This window comes from Cynocephalus volans, chromosome 3 (genome assembly GCF_027409185.1).
Source record: "Cynocephalus volans isolate mCynVol1 chromosome 3, mCynVol1.pri, whole genome shotgun sequence".
Classification (NCBI taxonomy): Eukaryota; Metazoa; Chordata; class Mammalia; order Dermoptera; family Cynocephalidae; genus Cynocephalus; species Cynocephalus volans.
The window spans coordinates 150,043,374-150,068,178 of record NC_084462.1 but is presented as its reverse complement, the minus strand read 5'-3'; the positions used below and the strand labels follow the sequence as shown (position 1 = coordinate 150,068,178).

The 24,805-nt window shown below is 42.1% G+C and overlaps 1 protein-coding gene across 10 annotated transcripts in view; it reads right to left on the bottom strand.

Annotated features, from left to right (window-relative positions):
• RAD51B (RAD51 paralog B) overlaps positions 1-24,805 on the bottom strand; it is a 632,106-nt gene that overhangs the window by 65,246 nt on the left and 542,055 nt on the right. For 9 of the 10 annotated variants that reach the window (XR_010022893.1, XR_010022894.1, XM_063089298.1 and 6 more), the window contains exon 9: positions 21,629-21,732. Coding sequence is in view for 8 of the 10 variants with exons in the window: in XM_063089298.1 (XP_062945368.1) it covers positions 21,629-21,732 (104 nt within the window). In the remaining 2 variants the exon portion in view is untranslated. Of the gene's footprint in view, positions 1-8,823; positions 8,862-21,628; positions 21,733-24,805 lie in introns of those variants that run through there. The other variant, XM_063089297.1, reaches the window with a different exon arrangement.

The following is a 24,805-nucleotide window of genomic DNA, read 5'->3' as shown; positions in this document are numbered from 1 at the left end:
GTTGTTTCATAGAAGTTTCATGCTTTTTTTCTCTCTACTGTGTTGGAGGTAAATAGTGAAAAGGCCAAAAAGGAATCCAGAAAGAAGAGCAAATGCATAAGGAGGAAGAAGAGAAGCAAAGGGATGAAATAGTCTAGAAACGAGGAAGGTAGACCTGAATGACCAAAACTAGTCTCTGCCTAGTGGGAAGATATAATCATCAATTGATGATAAAAGTTTTCATTACTAGAATTTTCTGGCCTCACATTTGTGTACAACTATGAGCATCTAATGTGTGTATTGTTTAGTATTTTTTCTGCTGCAACTAACACAGATGCAAGAGAGAGTAAAGAAAAAGGGGAATATATTGGCTCATATAATTGGAATGTTCAGGGGTAATGGACTTCAGATACAGTTGGTTCCAGGGCCTCAGATGATGACCTCTGGACCTCCCCACTTCCCCCCAGAGTTTCTCTCTCAATCTCTCGGCTTTGTTTTACTGGATGTTGACTTCATTGTCAAGAGGGTTCCCTCTGTACTGTAGCAAAGACAGCCACTAGGAGCTTTAGGCTTGCATTCTACCAACTTAGCAACACTGATGTATAGCAAAGTCCTGGGTTTACACTAATTGGCTTAGCTTAACCAACTACTATAAATGAATCTCTGTAGAAACGGAATGTGATTCTTCCATTGGTCAGACATAGAGGCAGCAGGCACAATCGCACTACCTAGACAACATAGGCTGAAAATGGAAGGATTTTTCTTACAGGGAAATCATGGTCGAGGTATTAAAAGAAGGGGTAAGAGATCAAGGGCAAACAAAAATACCAGATGTCTACCACACTGTTTATGAAGCAAGACAAGCTAGCTGCTAAAAGTCATTTGAGAGTCCTGAGTTTGACTCCCTTTCCTATCATTTTCTGGCTGTTTTAGCTTCAGAACACTTCTTAATCTCTTTGAGCCTACTTCCCCATCTGTAAATTCAGGGTAACAATACCCGCTTCATACTGTTATTGTAAAAACCCATCTCACAGTGTACTGTAAAGATGACACTTGTATAGCTCTTATCATGTGCCTGGCACAAAAATGGCAGCTGTCAATGTTATTACTGTCATTTCCTAGAGCAGCTATAGAGAGCACAAAGGCTACGGTGAAAATGAGCAGGAAAAAAGTCGCATAGCCACAACTTAGATGCCAAACCAAGGCATGCAGCCTCACTTTGCAGCCCCTCTAGAGTCTACTGGCTTGATCTTGGCACTTGCACAGTCTTTGCCTCCAATTCCTTTAACCCGTCTCAGCCCAACATCACATTCGTTTCTGCTCTGCTGTACAAGTTCGGTAAGATGGATGATTCACCAAGTCAATCACTTTCTGTACACCTCTTTATAACTTTGGAAAAGTCCTAATTTCAAGTTTCCTAAAGTAAGAATGATATAACTTGAAAATGTCCATGGCCCAGTTATAATTTAGGGTGGGTCAGCAATTAAGAATGTTAATTTCAATTACTTTATTGTCTGTGGCCCAGTGTTACAGACTGAAGTAGGTAGGAATTCAGGAAAACCAGTCAACTTTAAGACATGTCTGCAGAATTGTACCTTAAGTTGGTGAACAATAATTAAGACCAAGGACAACTAACAATTAACCTCTTTGTAACTGAGTTCCTTCATGTATAAAATGGGGATACTATTATTTACCTTACAAAGGTGTGATGATTGTATGGGTTGTTACATGTACATAGCACTTTAGTACCTGGCAAATAGTTAAGTACTTGATAAATTGTAGCTACTGTTGCTGTTAATCACTACTGCATTGGAAACTAGTAAATCAGTAATCCTACTAATCCTTTCCAAGTAAGAGATCTTTTCCTTTTGAAGGAAGGAAAGTTTACGAGATCTGGCCAATCTTACAGATTTAGAGCCCTGTGAAGATGGCAAGAGAATTCAGCAGTCTCTTCCCCTAACTTGCCCCTTTGTTGTAAGCCTTGTGGACCAGCTCTTTAGCTTGCAAGCAGAGTGTGAACGTGGGAAGCCACTGTATGGTTCTAGTTTGCTGTTGGCTTTGGGCTCTATAATGAGGGTCTCTGCCTACCTCTGGACCTCATAAACAGAGCCATGAGAGAAAAAAATTGCCAAAGTTCAATTTCATATCAAAGAAAGCCACAGAGCCAGAGAGCTCCCTGAGGACCCACACAGCCACTTCGTCTACTGCCAAGCCATGGCCCTAATGCATGGATACGCCTGTGAGCCAAGAGCCAAAGCCACAAAGTTCCACCAGTTCATTTAGCCTTGGCATTTCAATGTACTGAGGGATCTGTTATTTGGGCTGTCTCATTGTTAAGGGGTAAAAACAGAAAAAGTCCCCTCACCCCTCTACACCACCCCAGTCATCAGAAAACGTGTTTATTAAAATCACCACCACTGCTTCACCCTGCCCCAACTCCTACTGTGAGAACAGCTCTATCGCCTTGGGTGACGAAATGCAGCAAATGCCAGCTTTCCCCACTCATGATCCCTGATCTCTTTGTGGTCATTCTTTCCCACAGGGCTGACTTGGAAGGGCTAGTTTCTGCATCACAGGGTAGGTGAAGCTCTGTGGCCAATGCCACCAATGCTGAGTCTATCTCAATACCTACCCCCCCAATAAAATATTCTTAATGGTTTAATTTCTATTCCAATAGCTTTTCAAATCTTCCTTAACACCATTCACCTCAAAGTACACAAATAAAAGGATTCACAATGTTTCCCACCTGTGGGATTTGCTTGTTTCCTCAAATGGTGTCCCTAAATCCAGTGACTCTGCTTGCTGGGACTTTGAGCTCAGCAGCTAGCATGTCAGGGAGGCAGGCAGCAGGTATCTGCACTTAAAACCATGTGCAATGGGAGCCCAGAGAGAGCCACTTTTTCATGGTGGTTGACAAGAATGTAAAGAAATGGAATCATTAAGACCTGGCCATGGAGAATAAGGCTGAAAAGTTCTAGGCACTGCCACACACTGCAAAGTCTTACTGGAAATGTATAAATTATAAGTAAATACTAAGTTATGAGTAAAGAAAAGGTACCTAGCAGTACCTGTGAATTCTGTTTGAATGCTCAAAATTCATCTTTCACTAGAAGAGCTTTTATTCTTGGAAGCACAAACTTTTTTTAAAAATAAATTCATGTTTTTAGACAGGGAAACGCAGTCCTTGAGAAGAAGTGACCTATCCAAGGCTGGGTAAAGGTCAGTGTCCTGAACTCAGAGTGGCCAAGCTGGAGGAAAACCTCAGAATTCCCATCTTTTACATTACCATCAGACCACCCTGCCATCTAATAAAACCAACCCCATATCTTGGTTTTGAATATTTAAAAATGGAAAGAAATGTGACAGGTCAAAATCTCAGATTCCCTGGCTTTCTGATTACTTGTAAATCCACATAAGGCTCACATATCACTCCCCTCTCATTTTGTCAGCATCTGAATTTGTTTGGTCGTCATGTGAGTGATGAAAACTTAAAAGATATGTTGCTATGTACAGCATGTGAAAAACCATTCCCAGGTTCTCTCTGCCCTGAAAAGCAGAAGCACATGTACACATTCTTATACATCCAAACAGACCTATGCGTCCACTCATGCACACGCTCAACATCGTTAGACACTCGTTTAAAAAACAGTGTGTTGTGTGCTGACTTGATGGGAAGCCATGGGCTAAGTTCTCAGACACTGGCCAAGAGGAGATGGGATCCAACCCATCCCTAGACCACAGGAAAAATACTTTCAACCACAGAGCTGGCTGCAAAATATTCTTTTTGTAGGAAACAAAATGTTTCCAGCCCTGGGAATTCTTTTTTTTTTCTTTTTTGGTCCTTTTACTGTTATTGAGTAGGAAAGGCAAATGCTTAAGCAAGAAGCCAAGTAAACATCTACGGAAACCAAAACCAGGCTTCTTTGCTGGAAGAGTGGAACACTGGGTGTATGAACAGCACACTGGGTGAGCCCCAGGCCTTTAGAAGCTTTGGAGGAGCAGCAACCCAGGCAATTCTTCATGTGTTTATAGCCTCGGTTTAATCCCACTTCACTGATGCTCTATTTAATGACTAAGTAGACTTGGACAAGTTACTTAACTTTTCTGAGCCTCAATTCCTTAAGTGTCAAGTGTGAATAATAATAGTAATATCATAGGTTACTATAAATAATAAGTGAAACATACATAAAAGTTGCACAATGCCCAGCACATAGTAGGCACTCAAGAAACAAGATTTGTTAAGGTGTGTTCAGTAACTCTTACAGGTCACTAGAGAACTACTCTCCTGGACCGTTAGAACCCAAAGATTCCTTAGAGATTAATGCTCCAGCCCCCATGTTTTATAAGTAAAGAAATAGTCCTAGAGAGATGAAAAGGTATGACCAATCATCCAGTCAGTAGTAGGCTTGGGACTAGAACCCTGCAGACTGGGTGTAAAGAGTAAACAGAGTTAAAGTGATTCACATCATAGAATATACTATGTGCTGTCAATCGGTAGTGGACCTCAGACTTTGTGTCCTAAGTATTGCCCAGGAATGTAGAAATGTAGATTTCTAAACCCACTCCCAGAGCTGCCAATTTGGTCTGGGAAGGCCAAGGAGTCTGAATTTTTAACAAGCTCTGCAGATGGATTCCAAGAGGTATTCCTCTGATCACCTGTCAAGAAACATTTCAGCCAAATACATAACTGAACAGAGTGCTAGGGTCATATCCTAAGGTTTAGCACAAATGAAGTAGCAAACTCCCATAGATAATGAGAATATTCACACTGTGCTAAATAGTAAATGAGGTATAGCGTGGCATTGCTGCTTCATAGAACCAGAAAACGCAATCATCTTCTAGATCAGTTAGCTGTCTTATAGAAAAGGAACCTATGACTCAGAGCCACTTGCCCAAGATCACACATCTAATTAGAGACACAGCTAGAACTTAATTCTAAAATATCATTAATTTTTTCACAATGGAAAATCTTTTTTTCTAGGTACCTAGAGATGAAGACAGTGTTTTATGTGTGTTTGTTATATACCAGAATCCCTGAATTAATCACAATTTCTAAAAGAATAAAAAATCATCCTAGCTTTTTGATGCACTCTAATGCAAAAGCCCTCTCATGTTATTTCTGGGGCTATGATTTATTTCATAGGCTCCCTTGTAGGTTAATAAAGGAAACTTGGTCAGAAGAAAGAACTAACAATGACATACAATGCCGGATATTTTGGAGGCAACAGAAACTGTAGTTACATTGGTGCATACTACCTGCTTCCTTTTCATTAAAATCCTACTCTTTTAATATAAAACATATACCTGACCCCAAGGTCTGTAAAGTTCTGTGCGTCACCAAATAACCACATAAGTATCCTGGTTAGTGATTATTATGTTAAAGAATTTGGGAACTTCCTAGACAGAGCCCAAATAAATCAATATGGGATTTGATTCAAGTCATTCTCAAAAGAATGGAGTTTCAGCTATTCCCTGTAGTGATGGAACATGTAATAATCTCTTAGCAATTTCTGCCCCCACAGACTAGAAATGATGATTACTTTCTACGTCTTGGTCCAATGCTGAAGGATCTGAGAAGGCTCACAAGCATAGGTCCTCCACTTGTACTTTTCTTTGACAAATGCTTAAAGACAGCAATAATCTTCATCCCCCAACAGAGTTCCTTCTGGAAGCTGCTATGAAATGTGGGTAACATAGCAAAGTGAAAGCCATGGCCAGTTTGAAGAAAAGCAATAATGTATTCTGCAGTTGGAGATGCCTATTCTCATAAAAATCTCAGAATGCTCTAATTCATTAAGCCAGTAAGAGTGGCCCTAGAAAAGATTCATTATGAATTAGGTCAATCTTAGAACCTTATTAAGGGGCAAATAAAGCCCAAAGAAGGAGGTTCTAGAAGTCTCTTTACAGAATCTGAGGTAGAATCTGAATTAGAATCCAAATACATTGCTAACAACTTAACAATCCTTTCCCTCCTGTAGAGAATTTTGGTCTGAGGACCTGTTCTTCTGCTCTGAATCATCAGGGCATTCAGAGAATGCCAACTCCTCTCCTACGACATGAACCCGTTAAAGGATGGGAGCATGCCATGGGGCAGGGTTTGTACATACAGACCCTGGAACATTTCAACACACCTCTTTGTGTGTGTGTGTGTGTGTGTGTGTGTGTGTGTGTGTGTGTGTGTGTGTGTGTGTGTGTGTGTGTGTGTGTGTGTGTGTGTGTGTGTGTGTGTGTGTGTGTGTGTGTGTGTGTGTGTGTGTGTGTGTGTGTGTGTGTGTGTGTGTGTGTGTGTGTGTGTGTGTGTGTGTGTGTCTGGCTGGCTAGTATGGGGATCTGAATCCTTTACCTTGGTGTTATAACACCATACTCTTAATCAGTTGAGCTAACTGGCTAGCCCTCAACACACCTCTTTTAGAGGAGGTTCTGTTGGTTTCAAACCCCCAACCCCCTGAGACATTGTTTCCAGCCACCAAATACTTCCTGAGCTTAGATACATCTGGAAAGTTTTGGAAAATCCTACAGGAAAGAGAGTAGGCCAAAAGAGCTCCTTTTCTCATGCCATTCAGGAAGAACTGAACAAATGTTTGCCCTCCAAGACAGCCCCGCCCAGGAGAGCCCAACTCTCAGGGCTAGAGAACCATGGTAGACAGAAAGTCCTTTGGGGAACAGGGCCAGTGGAGAACAGATTTGGGGTCTTATATTAACCATGTACCAACCAGAGGGCTTATACAGACCCATATCTGTCAAGGTCCATCAGAAAAACAAGACTCACCCCATGTAGTTCAAAAGAGAGAATTTAATTTTGTGTTGGAAGAGCTAAAAGGAAAACATGGGACGGTGAGGCAACTCAGAGATTAGCAGCAATGAGAAGATATGAGCATTCCCAGGGCTGGAATAATCAAGGAAGAGGTGCTGTTACTAGAGCCCAGAGGCTGGAGTTTCCCAGCTGGAACTATGATGACAAAGGGATCATGAAGGAAGGACTAGTTGCTTGAGACACCACTGGAAAGGGGTGGGTGGTAGGGGTGGGACAGAAATACATGGCTTCTCTCGTATTTCTTCCCTTCATCCTCCCTCCAAGGCCCCATACTAACCAGAATCAATGGAAAGGGAGCCTGGGAATGTAAACTGCAGGGGTCAGTCCCCTGTGGCACCAAGCAGAGCAGGGGAGGGCAGGGAGTGGATCTGAGAGCAAACAAGCAACTGACTGGCATGGCCCACTAAGGCAGAGTGTTCCTTTTCCGAATCTGTAGATGGGGATGTTTTAGAAAACCTTGAAGCTTAAACTAGTACATCTCCAAATTGTCTACTGATGCCACAGCCCTGGGCTTTCAGTTTGCCAGAATTCACTGGAGAGTAGGACACACCTATCTGCAGGGCTCTGTCCTCCCTGAGCTCAGGGGCTTCATTGCACATAGTCTGCATCTTTCCCTTTCCCCAGCAGGCATCTCTGAAGTTTTGATTTTTCATACATTCTGATAAGCATTGTCACTGCATAGAAGCCAGGATTCTAAAAGAAAGAAGCGGCATTGAGGGTAGAAAAGGGAATGATGGGCTGAAAGGAATGGTGGGGGGAAAGGGAGGAGAAAATTTTGACTCAATATTCTGTGCAACTATAAGAAATCCCTTCTGATCTCCAAACAAATTCCTGATGGCAGTCACTGAGGTCTGGGTGGAAGAATGTAAGCAGCCACACTCTGTCACATAAGCAGGGACCTCCACACGTCCCAAGCAGGGCCAGATCTTGCCTCTGTCCCAGGCCCATTTTTCTCTCGTACTAGCTCATTTCAGTGAGCGATAACCTCATCCACTCACTTATATCAGAAACAACCCCGTTCCCACTCCCTTCCAGATCTCTCCTCTCGGTGCTTAAATACTGTTGACTTGGCTTCCTCACCATCTCATATCTCTTCTCTCTTCTCCATCTCAATGGCCCTGTCTAGGTTCTAGCCCTCGTTTCTTTGCATCCTCTTTCAAATCCTTCCAAATCTGTATGGCAAACTCCCGCCCAAGGGAGCCTGATAAAGTACAAATCTGATTTCACAGACTTGCTGGGAGCTCCTCAGTGGGACTTCTGAGAGCCTTCAGGATCAAGTCTCGTTTGCCCTTCCTTTCCTTGCTTTACCTGTAACTGCCATCCTCTCCATTGCCCCTGCCCATTGTATAGACACGTACCCTCCTCAGCAGCCCTGAAGAAGGACCATTTGCAGTTCCCACCTTGGTGTGTTTGTTCATATAGCTTCCTCAGCCTGCTACCCCATCTACCTGATAAATACTGATATACCTTTCAAGTTTTGTCCCAAACATCACACTCTCCTCTGACTGCTTCTCTGACCATCCCTTCCTTGCTGAGAGTTCTGATCACCCCAATATTGATGTCACACTGCACTCTCTCACAGTTCCCTCAATATCTTCTTGAATTTAATTACACATCTGCTCCTTTCTGTGTGGTGTTCTTGTTTTCAGAACATGAAATTGGGCTTTGTTTGATTTCATATTGCCAGTGTTTGGCACACGTATCTACTAAGGAAAGATATGAAGGATAAAAACAAGGAGGAAGGGACAAAGGGAAAAGGAATGTGTCCAACACAAAGAACACTTAATGGTCTTGTCTAGAGAAAAATAGAACAGTTAGAAGAGGATCTATGTCTATGGTTAGAGCACACACAAAGCACTATTATTATAATTACAGTCCCTAAAAGATCTATTACTAAATGTTTTAGGCTGTTATGTACACTGTCTTAGTCTGTTCTGTGCTATTATAACAGAAAACCATAGACTGGGTAATTTATAATGAACAGAAATTTATCTCTCACAATTCTGGAGGCTGGGAAGTCCAAGATCATGGGGCTGGTATCTGGTGAGGGCCTTCTTTCTTGTCATCTCTTAGCAGAAGGGCAAAGAGGGTGAGAGAGAGACAAAAAGTGGCCAAACTCATCCTTTTATAAGAAACCCACTCCCACGATAACAAACCTACTCCTGTGATAACAGCATTAATCCATTCATGAGGGCAGAACCTTCATGGCCTAATCACCTCTTAAAGGTCCCTCCTGTTAATACTGTTACAATGGCCATTAAGTTTCCCATACATGCTTTCTGGAGGACATCCAAACTTTACATGTACCTTTTCTTAACTGAGGAAAAAATTAGGTTTTTAGGAGATTAAAAAAAGGGGCCAATTCTTCATAGATGCTATGGTAGCCACTCACCCACCTTTGACAACCACAACATGTAGCAAGATTCCCTATGCAGAGGGGTCCCAGAGACTGATGTTTAATTCAAACTGAGAAAATAGTTGGCTCCTGAGAAGGACTGGCCTTCACAAGTCAATGGGATCAAATGCTGACACTCTTAGCAGAGCCAGTCACAGGGATCTTGGAGACACAGGGACCTTGGAGCAAAGTCTAAGTAAAAAAAGGTGGGAGGACAGTATAAAAAGGCAAGGCCAGTGCCAGAATGGAGTCACAAGCAGGAAATAGAGATAAGTCACAAAGAAGAGCCAACCATTCCAACGCAGGTCAGTATAGGACAGCGTGTCTGGAAAGAACACTATAAATGGCTACAAATAAGAGAAAACAGCTCGGTATAGGCACAGCTGCTAAGGGGTGAGAAGCCATGTTGGATCTACCAAAACTTTTTGTTTTAAGGTGGCACCAGTAAAAGAACATAGAACCGCCAGAGAGTTTTCCCATTTTACTAGGCAATGATCAAATCTTCATTACGGTGTTGAGATAATACTTTTAGAAAACAGACAACTCAGAAAAGACTTAAAGGTAAACCATGAAATTAATTACTAATGGGAAAAGTGACTTTGCAAGAAAAAGTACAGGGACAGATATCATCTATATGTCATTCTGTATCATCCATGAGGAAAGGGATGTATCTACAGGGTATACCACTCTACCTCCTGGGCCCTGCAATTTCTCACTGCAGGAGACCATGGACAGATGAACACAGGTCTGTCCCCACTGACGGTAAGACACCACAGAGACTCTCTCTGTCTTCTTTGACAATAAATGGCAGGGTATTGAAGCCAAACCCAGAAAATGGAAAAGATGCTAGCTGGACAGGCCAGAACATGGAAGCTGACCCCTGATTGAACGGGGAGATTCAGAGGACCATGTTCTGTGGAGTTCATTCTGTCTCAGAAGTGTTCTGCCATACAGAGCCACAGTTATAGGAAATAACTATTGATTATTGAACAGCGATTAAAAAGGCTTCTCAAGGCAATGGATCATTCTACTCCTTGAAGGGAACATTTATCTAGTACAACAATTGAAGGTGGCCACACCACAAGGGTTGGAAGGAGAAATTTTCTGCAATTAATTCCAAGTAGCATGCATGAATAATCTTACACTAACATGGGACTCACTGACATGGGATAATGATTAAGAACCCAGGGATGGAGAGGAGGAAGTGTAGTATGTATGTGATTAGGGATGGGGGGCCAAGGAGAAAGAAAATTCTGGCTTTGCCCCTTAGAAGACATGTGATTTACAGCAAAAATTTAAAGCTCTATAAACTTCAATGCACTCATCTATAAAGAATACTTAGTAATACCTACCTCATAGGGTTGTAGTGAGGTTTGAACAAGAAAACATCTACAAAGAATTTAGCAGAGAAATTGGCACAAGGAAACTGTTAATAAATGGTGGTGAGTAGACAGAGCAAAGCAACCAGAAAGCCAAGGCTGTGGGGGCTTTGAGTGGACTGTTCTCAATCCCTCCAAGATATACCAGTTCCTCAGTTTTAATCTTCTGAGATTTGTAAAGATGTGCCTCTTCTCAGAGGTTTGACACACAGAGAATTCTGTTAGAGAGTCATGGATCATGACTCCCAGCTCAATCTCTCATTGCCAATTCAGAGTCGAGGATTCAGAAAATAGGCAGTGAGGTACAATCACTGCAGCTTGGCTCTCCAAAGGTGTTCTCAAAATCATAGTCCCTTTGGTAACAATAAAACAAGAGTCCAAGATTCAAGCACACATGGTCTTTGTCCGAGATGCCAGAATTCTTAAGCTCTGCCAAGCCAAGAAGGGAAACTTCCAGAAAGAGACCCTCGGTGGAAAAATCTCTCCTTCAAGCATTTTAACTCTAAGGCAGTTGCCAGGAGCCACTGACTGATTTAAAAATGTAGGGAAGGTTGGAGGCAGGGAGAGGGGCAACAAGGTGAGAAGAAGGTTAAGGGAAGGAAGGAGTAAGTGGGTCATCTCCATGTAACTGAAAACTCCAAATTATTTAGAGCCGCAGAAATCAGGGAAACTCAATGATTTATATTGCATTTGACAATCAATCATGCATTGGATAATGTGTAGCATATCATAAAATGTTATGATGTAACATAATCAGACTTACTATAGACTCAAACCGAATCTATAAGGAATTTGATTCCTTTTCCCTCACACTTCCATCATGTAAATCCTTTGTCAGCTTCCCACTCCCCTACCCCTAATTTCATAAGCTATTAAGATTTTGGAAGGGACTGAAGCCTCCCATTCCACCCACTGCTCCAGTCAGTGACCTCAAGAAGGGACTTAAATGCAAACCAGCATTGTACCATGCTGTGAATCTCATAGTCACAGTTACCCCAGGAGCAAAGCAGAGGCCACAGGCCCAGGCAGTGTACACGTCACTGTGAGGATACTCTCCCAGCAAAAGCAACCAGATGATGAATACTCCAAGCTGGCTCTGCTGCAGCCAAATTTGTGACAAGCTGTGCTTTTCAAATCATACACATAAACAGAGCAGGGAGCATTTCGGAATCACAGTCATACACCAGGAGTATTTCTAAGCCAAATAATGCCAAAGAGCAAGAGACAAAAGCAGCTCATCTTCTCCTTTTTTTATGTCCCTCCCCCAGGGTGGGAGGTGTTGTTCTAATGTGTAATTCAGTAAGATTTCAGGTAAGCAAAATGACATTCTAGATCCAGTCATCTTTGGGGAAAAGTTAGAAAGAAAGATATTAAGGACCATTCACTGCAAGCCAAAAAAATCATCACTAACTCAAGGCTTCATTTTCTAGCATCTGATTTTATTCCTAAATTTATAAAATTAAAACAACAACAAGAACTACAACCTTATATCTCAGAGAACATGGTGCAGCAAAAAGAACTTGGGCTCTAGAACTATACAAACTTGGTTTCAAATCTTGATATTACCAGTGAATATAAATTATTTGTCTTATAAGCCCATTTTTCTTTATTTGTAAAAATGGACATAAGATCTATGCCTCCTGTCTTCTGCCTCCCTTCCTCCCTCTGTCTTGTTCTACCTTTTCAAAATAAAGACGCAGAGACTCAAAAATGTGATAACTGCAAAGCTGCTCTCATGCTTAGAAGACCAGACAAACAAAAGACCAGAAAACTCTGGTTCTCCCAAACAATTGTGCACCTGTATACTATGAGGAAGGGCAACAGGAAGCTCACAATTTAAGGATGACCTTCCATGAGCACAAATGACCATTTGTAGGGACAGCATAGTTCTTTGTAGGATGTTATCTATAAGGGAAGTCACTTGATTGGGAAGTTCATTGCTCACCATGAAATTCAACTTGGAAAAAGTCACTTGTTCACATGTCTGGGACCAAGAATTTAAAAGGCTGACTTTTGGGCTTCTGGTCAAGATGGTGGAATAGATGGTTCCCAGTAGTGTCACTCTCTCCCACAAATCAACCAATTTACAATTATTGAAAAGCAACGACAGCCAAGCTAGGGCTGCTAGAGCTCAGAGGAAGAGGAGCAAAGACCTACAGAGTGCATGAAGGTGGGAGAAGCCACAATGAGAGAAAGAAAGGACTGCTCCTACCATTTCCAATCCCAGCCACTTCAAGGCTGGAGCTGCTGAGCACACAGAGCAGGAGCTGGCAAGAGCTGCAACTGTGCCTTTCATATGAAGTTGCTTGGAGGCGGCAGGGGAAAAGAGGGTGTTGGTGGCTCCCAGGCCAGCAAGACCACTAACAGGGCTCCCGTGGACCCACATCAGAGTGAGGAGCCACAGACAATTGAAAGAAGGAGCTGCTCAGAGGTCAGTGAGTCACTGCAAGGGATCGGCACATGGCCTGTCCCACGGGTAGTGTTTAGAGTGTGGGCAGTGGGGGAGACAGGTCCACCAGGGGAAACACTGGGGCACAGGAAGGACAGCTGATCTGCCCCCCAATCAGCACAGGCCTACTCTGTGTAGACTGGTCAGGAATATAGAACTATAGCCGGTGCAGTTTGCTGAAAAGACTCAGGCCCAGACCAGAGTTTCTACACAGCCCAGTGTACTGGATCTCATGAGACCTGGAAGTACATATAAAGTCAACCATTAAAACCTGAGCTGCACAAAAAGCTTCCCCGGGGAATCAGCAGCAAAGCAGCAATTTAGCTCAACTATAGAGCTCACATGCTGGTCCCCACAGGAAGTTCCCCCATTTTAGAAGTAAGCAAAGGATAACAAATTAGTTCTAATGCAGAGTTTAAGTAGTAGGAACAGCAAATAATCCGACACAGAACTGAGAGAAAAAACAAAATATCCACACACCAGAGACAAGGTTTGATATTAACTAGTAAAGGTCTCACATCACCCAAGAACACCTATAAAACCTAGAAGGATCAGAAGTCCCCTGGGCTCCCACACCAGGGAGGACAGAGGGCTGATGGCCTTGGCTATGCCCCCCCGACCCCTGCAACCAGCCTAGTGATGACCACCAAGCCACGGCAGGAAGCTCCCCTGGCTCCCCAGCCAGGGTGGTGGGGAGCCAAGGGCTTCAGCCACAGCCCCCTGACATCTGCATCCAGCCCAGCAATGACCAAGCCACTACTGGAAGCCCCCGGTCTCCCCCGCAGGAATGAGGTGGGTGCCACAGACCTCAACCACACCCTTCATCCTTCCTCCTTCTCCTACCCTATTTATTCCCCCTTTCCCTGTCCCCTTCCCCCTCAACTGCTCTGCAGCAACATCTTAGAATGTGAAAAAAATAATATTAATAAAAAACTTTTAAAAAGATAAAATAAATAAAAATAAAAAGTTGATTTTTATCTTGAAACATAGAGTGAGATGGTGCTTTTGAGAATTTTTTTTTTTTCAGAGTTCTGTAGAATCTTTCTATGAACTACTGAAAGTCATAGGGGACTTAAATATCACATCACTTGCAAACACAGTAATTTGATTAGGTTTGGCGACTTTTTTTGCTTAGCTTTCCTACTAAAAGTCACCAGAGTAAAGTGAAAACAGCAACAAATTAGGAATTAAAAGAATTGAATTCCATTTCTATTACTTACTAGTTGTATGACCTTGAGTAAATCATTTAACCTCAATTTCTTACCTCCATCTATAAAATGAAGGGGTAAGAATAAAGTATGGGACTGAGGACCCACCCATGTGAGAATCACCCAAAGGGCTTGATAAAAACTGCAGACCCTGGGTGTGGCCCACCCTCACTGAATTCATGCTTGGGAGCAGGACCTGGAATCTGCATTGTTCACAAACATCTGGGATTCTTAAACTCACTGTAGTTGAGAATCACTGGTTAAGATGATCTCTAGAAGGTATCTCAGATGGGACGCTCATATTCTAAATGCTTTTATTATAGTGAAAGTACTGGCGCATTTGTAAATCAGTTTATAGTTTATACAGATATTGAACGCTTCTTTCCCTTACCAACAGTGTTGCCCAATTTTCTTCTCACTCACAACTACCAATCAAGCCTAAAATACATCTTGTCCAACCATCATTCTCAAGTGAGCCAAATAAATTTCAACGTCCTTGATTCTCAAGTCACTGCCTTGTCCAAGAGATCTCGTAGCTGTTTCCTAGGTTGTTTCCCAACTGAAAGCACTTTTCTTCCCCAGCTGGACAACAGGTTCTTTAGCTTGGTTCCAAAGCCCTATGTCTCTTTTACTTCCTTCAATAGCGCAGAGTTCTCTAGAAATCTCTCACCCAGGTATTTGGCCTAGTTTACTTAGCAAGTTAGAACTGGGAGGGTCACTGCATAAGGGAATTTGGTACCAGACAAACAGTGTTTAAAAATAAAACTAGTCAGAGCTGGAGGAGAATGCAGAGGTGACAAAATACAGGTGGAATGAGGGTAAACTCCTTAGAGGGTAAACCACCTACATGCTCTGCGAGTGGACAGTCATTCAGGCCCCCCAGAGATGACGATCCTCAAAGAGAGAAACAAGGACATGTACTAAGTCTGCCATAAAGATAACCGCATTCAGTTTAAATCCATTAATAAATGTATTCTTGATTCACAGGTATGTGCTTTCTACTTTTTGGTGTTAAAGTGCCTTTTCCTTTGGAAATGGTGGTAACAATTAATTTTACAATTCTACTTGATAAAAAATGACGTTCAAAACCCTGTGGTGGTTCCCCACCCTGTTCTCTTTACTTTTATTTTAATTTTTATTGGTATCAAGAGGTTCAAAATCTCCTAGGAAAGACTGACTCTCTTCCTCAGCAAAGGTACATGGTCTATCATAGTCAAAGCACTAGAGAGAGAAACCCCATCAGAAGCACGGGAGCGACTGTATCTATGTATTTTTAACTGGCAACTTCCAATGGAATCTCTTTAAGAGAAAGTCTTCTCTATTTGAGGCCATTCAGAAATAGCGATTTCTTGGGTTCATTGACTTTTTTCAAAGGGAGCTCAATGGAGTTTATTTGTAGATGGTAGGAAAGATACTGATAATCTTATATCAAATGTAGAGATAGACATGGGAAGTGTCCACGTGTGTGTCTGTGTTGTTTCCCGTCTTTATGCTCTGTACCAGCTCACTGCATTCACTTGCTGTTACTGCATTATTTTAGGCAGGATTTCCTTAGATTTTAATGCATTTGCCTGGTGACCTGAAAAAAGGATCCTTTTAAAGTCACCATTTTGGGTTCCCCTTTTAAACATTTTCCCAATCTGCTCAATACCTGTCAGAGCAGTTCTGATGGGAGGGCTTAGATTTCACACTTGAGCAGCTCAGAAAAGGGAGGGAACGTTTATACCCAAGGCAATGTACTTGGCTGGGATTCTGTGTTCCCTTTGCTATTTCTGTAGATATTTATGCTTACAAAGAACTTTCTCCCACCCCTGTACTACAGCCAAACTTCTCCGCTGGCTGGATCCAGTCGCACACAAAAAAAGTCTTTTTGCCCAAAAACAGCAGAGAGCTGGGGTAGAAAACAAGAGCACAAACATGATGATCTGGACCCATTCTACTGGGACATGGGCTCATTTCTGAGTTAGGGCAACTAAGTTTCACTCTGTCTTTGGAGGAATCTGGGAGTAGGGAGACATACAGTTATGACTTACATCAGCTGACACATCATCTTCAGTGTCTCTCTTGAGTGAATATGAACATAAGCCCAACATTCTGCCCCCAATCTACCCTTCAGCTTATCTGGAGAAAACATTTATCATCTTTTTTGTTATTCAGTCCTCCATGAAGCCTTTTCAACCACAGAGAGAAGTTAAGACTTGTGAAAGGTGGCAAACGAAGACTTCTTACCCTCCCCGCCAAAGTCGTCATGCCGTCTGTTGTTCAGCTGCAGAAAGCAGCTGCAGACGCTCTCCCTCTCTCCACCTGAGTGTGTTTAGGGCTCTGACTTGCTTACACTAATTCCCGTGAGGAATCTGGGGGAAGCCTGACTTCTACTTTTCCATAGTCCCTGGCAGGCCGCTTCTGAAAAAAATTATTCCTATATTCAGTATTCTTAAGCTATTCCTGTATAGGTGTCTGCTTGTAATTGTCAAAGTTTGATGCTAATCTTTTAAACCAAAAATTACTAATGCTTATTAAACTGCAAAACTCAGTTCCTCTGGGGAAGAGTGATTCCACATAAGCAGAATGGTCTTTGTCTTCAAGACTGGGTTTATGTGTAGATATGAGAAGTTCGATTCTTTCTCTCTCTCTTTCAAAATGTGTAAGTGTCAAGCATTGTCCTCGCCTCTGAGGGCACAAAGAGAAATTCAGTCACAGACCTCAAAGAGCTCATAATTCAGGGCTCAAGTACTAGAATAGACACAAGTGCCAGGTGCCACTGTGGGCTAGAGGGAAGAGGGACTGAAGGCTGTGTGTCAGCTAAATCTTCATAGTGATGCTGTTTGAGTCTTTGGAAATAAAAAATGGACACTAAGACAAGAATTATGTCACCAGAAGGGAAACACTTAATACTTCCAGGATGCAAACCAACCTGGGACTTTGAGAAAAGCCTGTGAATCGGAGTTTGACTAACATTATTGGTCCGTCAACAATTTACTTGGTACTTTAGACTCATTCCTCAAGTGTTCTCTAACTTCAGGTGCTTTCTAAATAGAAGATGAAAATATTATTATAAAGCCCATTTAAATAAACCTTCTATATGAAAAAGTCACCTCTTTCTAATTTGTTGAAAAAAGAGAGTCATAATATTTATTTCATCAGGGGGGTGTGAGGCTTAGTCAGGATTAATTTACTTCATTATTCCTTCTAGGCCACTTGAAAATTTATAAAATCCCCCATGTGGTTTGTAGGAACAGACTTCATGTAGATTTGATGAGAAATAGTACAAATGGGAATGTTCCATCAAGTTTTCTCATCATCCTTCAAGTGCAACCACCCCACTCTCGCTTTTCCAGTCTCTCATTCCAAGGCACCTGGTTCCTGGGAGGGCTTCCCAGCCAAGCCAGCTGCCCACTGCTGCTGCTGCCACCGCATCATTAACCACCGCAGAACCTTCCGTAGAGGGAGGGCTCCCATCTCCTGGATGCCTGCTTCATTCATGATGCTCGTATAGCACGTACTGTTTACATGTTTGTCTGTTTCCCCAAGCAGACTGTGAACAACCAGAGGGTGTCAACTACCTCTTACTTGTCTTTTTAATCTCTAGCATCTAGTTAACACAGTAACTAGCAGAAAAGAGTGATTAAATACGGGCTTGTCAAATGAATGAGTGCACAAACACTGTGCTCTAGTCCCAAGGTGAAGCCCAGCCTGCCGCCTGAAGAGGCAGCCTGCCCTCCTGCTGCCCCTCAACTGCGGCTCACCCCACCCCGGCACCCCCACTTTCTGACCTCATTTCATCTATCATTTAAGGCAGAGGTTCTCAAGCTTGGCTACACATTAGAATCACTTGCAGGAGTTTTACATACAAAATAAACACTGATGCCTGGCCCCACAGGCAGAGATTTTGATTTAATTGGTCACGGTGGGGTCCTAGCACTGGCTTCTAAGTGCTCCTGTGATGAATGTCAAGTGCAGCCAGGCTTGAGAACCACTGATTTTAAGGTGATACTCAAGTCCCACCTTCTCCTGAAAAGATGCAATATGCCTCTGATAATTTTACCTTCCTTTGGATTCAAAGCAGTTACTGTTTTAACCACTCATTAGATAATAAACCAAACACTGCCTTGTGAAAGCATCTCAGGATTAGGTTGTCCTTTCACTCCTGGGCTGCACTGATTGTTCAGGAGTGTGTGTGTGAGTGTGTATGTATCATCTTCCATCCTAGACCAGAAGGACCTCGAGAGCAGGGACTGTGTTTTCTACTTCTTTGCATCCATTCTCCTGCCATGTGCATGGTGGGCCAAAACATATTTTTGATGATTTGAAAAAACAACAAAAAAAACCCTAGAAGAGGTCATTTTAATTCTTGTCTTTGGTGAGGACAAAAATGTTGCAAAAAGGGTGGGGCAGGATTGATGCAGGGTAGGAAAAGAGTAAAAAAAAGTCAAACGGAAAAAAAGCTAAACTAGTCCAAAAGAAAATGTTTCCCAGCTTCTTAAGAGGCTTTTTACAAACACTGAAACAGAATAAACAAGAGAATTAAATTGGCTTGTGCCCTGATAAGGAGATTTCTTTCTTAGTTATATAATTTTACAAAGTTTCTGGGGTGTAAAGAAAATAATCAGCCAGGGAGGACTCCTTCCCTTAGACTATACAATTCAGCTCTACAGTTAATCGACTCGAAGATCTGCTCAGTTTGTCCTGACCCCCTTCCAGCCCTGTGATCTCAGACTAAGCCACACATTCAAGAGCTCTGGTGTAGTGCTCAATGTCATAGAAACAGGATGAAACATTATCCTCATTCCAAACCTTGATCCCTTGGTGTAGTACCCTCTGCTTGTGCATTGAAAAATAAAATAAAAAACTATACCTGGTTTCTTCTCCAAGTAGCTGGTGTCCTAGAAGTCTGCTATCCTAGAATAATCCAGGCATGTTCTCGTATTAAGTAGTGTTATAGGAAAGTATTATTTGGTGCAATTACCCTAAAGGCTAGCTTTAATGTATAGTTTTTTGCACATATCCTGGAAAAGACTTATCTTCATATGGTTTCTATACTTTGTCATAAAACAAGACCAGTGAATCACTAAGCACACCCTTGCTAAGGCAAGATAAGGTCATCAGATAGAGACGTTTTCTATGTCAAACTTTATCCTACTTATTAGGCCACAAATTTAACAGCTGGTCCCAAAAGGCATGCACATTTCTGTAGATTAATTAAATGTATGTTATTTTGCCTAAGTTGGCCATTTTAACACTGGCCATATTTTATATTAATATCTACTTATTGCTTGAACACATGACTAAAAGGCATTTAAGTCTGCTCCTGATTGATTAGTAATGATAGTAACGAGTTGTCCTTCGTAGATTAAGACAACACCACTGACCCGTCTAATAGAATATGAGTTGGTAGACTGTCACTGATCCATCCACACTTTGCTCCTGGTTCTTGTGACCAGTGGCCTGCATTTGACCTTATCAGCCAAGAGCCAAGACCCACCAACATCCTCTAGTCACCAAATAGATGCAAAACAACAACAACTTGTCCCACCAGCCACTTCCTGTTGACACTGACAAAATGGAAATGACTAGTTCATTTATTAAAACAAAAGGAAAAAAAAAGTGGTTCTAATTTCATTTACTTATAAATTTTAACTGGAATTAGTAAAACTAGCATCTGAGAGTCTTGAATCCGGTGATACTATATATAACAAATCAAATCATAACATCAGTGTGTTACAGTAGGAATGCCATCTGAAATCTAAAACAGAGATAAATTACAAGTTTTGAGGGAGTGAGGTCGAGGATCCATGAAAATGGATGAATCAACACTAATTAACAAGGCATTTTGCTTCCTCTAATAGAGTTTAGATAGCAGTGCTTGACAATCCTTAGTGACATCTCTGGTAGCCGCAAAGAGGTGTGCTTTTTAAACATGATTTCCTACTGTGGTTACAAGCCAAAGGTTATTAGGTTCTCCAGGAATATTTTTGGATGTGTTCCACTGAAAAGAGAAGTAATGGATTCAGAACCCAGGATACCTGAATCATCAAGGAAAGGGTATCACTGAGGTAATGAGCACGCCAGGGCCTGAAAACTCAAGAATGTTTCCCTGAATGGAAACAAGCAGCTCCACCTTCTCAGCACATGGCTGACTCAACCACCAAGCTGGAATGTTATTTACACAGTCCCAAGCAAACCAAGAAGAATCCTCTGGTCTGTAACCAAGTTATGTCCGGAACAGGCAAAGGCTCATGTCTGTTTTTGATGATTCCTGCCTCCTTGAAAAAGAGCCAATTTACCTAATGCAGTTAAAGGCAACAACTTCCCACCATCTCTTCCAGAAAGGACCACCAGTGTGATGTTTCATGCCTTTTTAATTAATAACCTAGATTTGTTATATATTTAGCAAGATAGGCAAATCTGGCTTCTGAATTCTATCTCATCCAAAAAATCAGAACAATCACCCTGTCTTCCTCCTCCTGCTTGCTATCATCTACGTGAAATACAATAAATAAATATCATCTAAGTGAAATGATCATTTAGAGATAGAGCATTTGAGATCCCTAGGGGTGTAGTCTTTGGTCACTTACAAGTATCAAGGGCAATGCTAGCTCTGTGGGATCTAACTTGTTCCTGTGTGTGACTTGTTCCCCACTTTATCATAACTGTTGTTGGGACAGGCAAGGATGCTGGGAGATCATAATTGAAGCTAGTCACACAGCAGGATAAGGCTGAGGTTAGACATTAGGAAAAAGAAATTTCCTGATTATGAAACGTTTTATCAAAGAGGTCAGACCGTAGTGCCCCTTTCTTTGGAGTGGGGAGAGAAGATTAAGAAAGGGGTGGAAAGTAACCTTTCTAGGTGGAAAGGGGGAGGTGATTCTCACTTGAGGCTAGGATAGAAACCATAAACAGGGAGTTCTGAGACAGTCATCATCCTTTTGGAGGGCTCTCTAGCATCATTCAGTACTTCAAACTACTGACTTCCATATTAATGTAAACGTACCAAGTGTCTGGGGGAATAATTTATTCACTTGGAAGGATCTGTCTGGCCTAAGGTTTTCAGAGCATACGTACTTCAAGAAAAAGCATGATCCACATACACATTATCCAGTCCTCAACAGATACCACATAAGTGAAAAGATCAGAGAGATAATTTGAGATCTCTAGAGGTATGGTTCTTGGTCACTTACAACTATCAGGGAGAATGCTAGCTATGTGGGATCTATTCTTATACTTTTTCCCTGTGCGTGACTTGTCTCCCCACTTTACCATCACTGCTGCTGGATCAAGCAGGGACGCTGGTTGCCTATGCTCCCTTGCCAGAGCTGGCCCAAGAGAGAAAATGTGGACAACACTTTCAGAAGATGTTCAGATTGCTAGGTCTTGTTCTCTGACTGTCAAGGTCAAAGCACTTACCTGTCTTCTCTCTGAATCAAAGTACTGGAGGATCAGTCGGGTGTTCACACTGTGACTCCAGGTGTTTCCTAGTGCGGCTGTCACACAGCTGGATCCAGAAGTACCTTAAATGAAACAGGGCAAAACCGTGTTTATGGATGTGCCTTCTCGTAATGGCATTTCACATAAACAAAATCCTGTCATTACTTAGTGCTCAGAGAATGCTTGGATGCTCAGTTCATTAGCACAGAAGTTGATGAATTAGAGAGGAAGGAGAGGGGTTAAGGAATATGAGACTAAAAATGAAAACTAGCATGGGTTTCCTTCAGCATCAGTGAAAGTGCCCACCACTGTGCTGAACAGTAACAGAGGTCTACATCAACAAGAGGGTGCATTTGAAAGGCAGCTTGGAGCCATAGCTAACAATAAATCAAGCCACTGAACATCCACAGCAGAAAACCATAAAGCTACTCCATAGAATAAGAGCTGGTTATGAAAGAGTCTTACTTTAATAGAGTTGTTAGACTTTTTTAGCTTGATAAGAGTCTTCATCTAATTTTCCTTATCAATATAGAAATAGTGGCATATACATAGAAAATTCCATTGCCTCCCACCCTCTGTACACACACACCCAGAAAAGGAATCTGGAAGATCTCAGCATTTCATATCTAATCTTATTTAGACATCCCTATTCCAAGAGAAACATTCCTTTACCTTCTAAGACTTTCCTATGAGAGGGAGGATCTGAAGTGAACTGTACCTGAGTTCCTAGTCTACTCCAAGTTGCACTTATATCTCCAAAGTTTCACTGACCCCTCTTGACATCACCAAGAGGAAACTGTTCTTGTTCCCAGCCCTCCTTGTTGGTCCTCAGAGGCAAGCCCCTAAGTCCTCCACTGCGAAGCCAGCTCCCACTATCACATCTAACACATCCTGAGGTCTCCTCCAAACTCCTGTGCCCACTTTGGTCCTGGGCCAAGGCAGGAATCCTAGCCTTATTCACATGGGCATGTAGTTTATTCACAGTTGGGCATTTAGTCTGCCTTGTTTCCTCCAGATACCATCTCTTTTCAATGAGGAGACTAAGTACGAAGAGGTTCAAGTCCACTGAATTAGTTAGAACAAAATGAGGCCTTGAGTTTCTCATCTGTTGCCCCCTCACTGCATCATCTGATTTGCACCCTCAGTGTAGAGTAGGAATTGGTCCTCATTTCCAGGCCAGACACCTTTCAGGGTGGTCTACCAACTGCACATGGCCTTAAGCTCCTGGACCCAAATGCTACAATAGATAAATGTGGTTCAGTAGTTCTTAGCTAGAGGTGATTTTGTTGCCAATGTGGGTTGCTATCTAGAGGGTAGAGGCCCATGGTGCTGCTGAACATCTTATGCATGGTACAGCCCCCTACAACAAAGAATTATCCAGCCTAAAATGTAATAGTGCTGAGGTTGAGAACCCCTGGGTTAGATAATACCAACCATATATATTTTCCTGATTCAAGCAGGTACAGGAATAAATTAGATGGAAATCAAAACCTGGGGCCTTAACACTTGGGGATTTCAGATTGAAGGAGAATTTAGCATAGGAAAAACTAAAATTAGGGGTGACCTTGGTTCATCATGTATACAACTCAAAACATGCCCAAATTAGTGTGAAAATAAATAATCTAGACTGTGCAGATCTAATCCCATCATTCCCCTAATTAAAATCTTTCAGTAGTCCTCTATGCATAAGGATAAGCACCAACTCTGAACAACGCATTCAGGCACTTGGTTATCTGCCTCGGCATCTCTTTCTGGCCTCATCTCTCTAAGCTGTCTCACTGGATGGTCTCCTGTGACCTCCTGGCTTCTCTGTCCTAATCCTCCTTGACCTCTTGTCAGCAGCTGATAAAGCTTCCCCCTTCCTTGACGTCCAGCGTACTGGCTTCTCTGCTTCTCCGGTTACCACGCTGATTACTCCTTTCCCTTCTCCGTCTTGGTTCTTCCTCTCTTCTTAGCTGTGTGTGGACCTCAGGGAGTTGGGCACAACCAAATTACCTCCTGTTGAATTCCAAATGCCTTCAGTGGCTAGGAAGGTAATGTATACTAATAAAGAGGCCAGGTATTTGCATAGTAATATGTAGAAATTCTTTACCACCACAGGAGATGTACTCTCTTCCATTTCCTTTGAATACACAACCCTCTCCATCTACCTTTCATTTCACCCTTTTGATAGAGACATATTTACAGAGAAATATTTTATGTTCTAAGAAAATCAACACTGCAAGGGCAAAAGTAACTATATTTGCATTTTTTAAAAACATCTTTTTTTTTTTGGCGGCTGGCCAGTACAATAAAAACAGCTTTATTAAGATAATTCACATGTCATACAATCCACCCACTTAAAATGTACAGTTCAATGGCTTTTATTATATTCATGAGTTGGTCAACCATCACCACAACCAACTTTAGAACATCTCATCACCCCTCAAAAATCCCATACCCCTTAGCCATCAGCCCCTGGCACCCTATTCTCTGTCCATTCCCAGCTCTAAGCAACCATTAATTTACTTTTTGTCTCTATAGATTTAGCAACTGACTTTGATCTGGAAGTGTCAGGAGGTGATGGGGAGTAGTGGGCACTGTGATGAATCTGAGAATTCACACAGGATCTCCAGGGGGGCAGCCTCTACTCAGCTCCAGCTGCTGTTGTCATGTGGCAACATGAGTTCATCGTTAGCCACATCTTCTGATTTTTATAAGAGAAGCCAGAAATCAATATAGTAAGTATAATCTCCTGATTTTAAAATGTTGGCTTAATTTTTACATTTTTAAGTTCTTAAAAACACACAAATAAACATGCTTGTGAGCCAGATATGCCTCACTCATATCAAGCTTGCAAGTTCTGTGTTCTGCTGCATATGGCACGGCCTCACTGTGACCAGGGTGACACCATCCTGTGGATGATGTCTAAGCCTTTGTCTCAACCTCTGACTTGAGTCATTACCCATCCTCCGTTTTCAACTACAAGAACTGCAAGCCTGACATCATGAATTTTAGCACTGTACATTCAATATCTTCAAACCACGTTAATGTCTTCCTATATAAGTTTACCCCTCCTTCTTTGTTCCTTTCTTTGACCTTTTGGTTAATCTGGTTTGAAACCTCAGTTCCATGTTTAAATTTCTCCTCCTGTGCTCCTCACTTCCAGTGAACTGT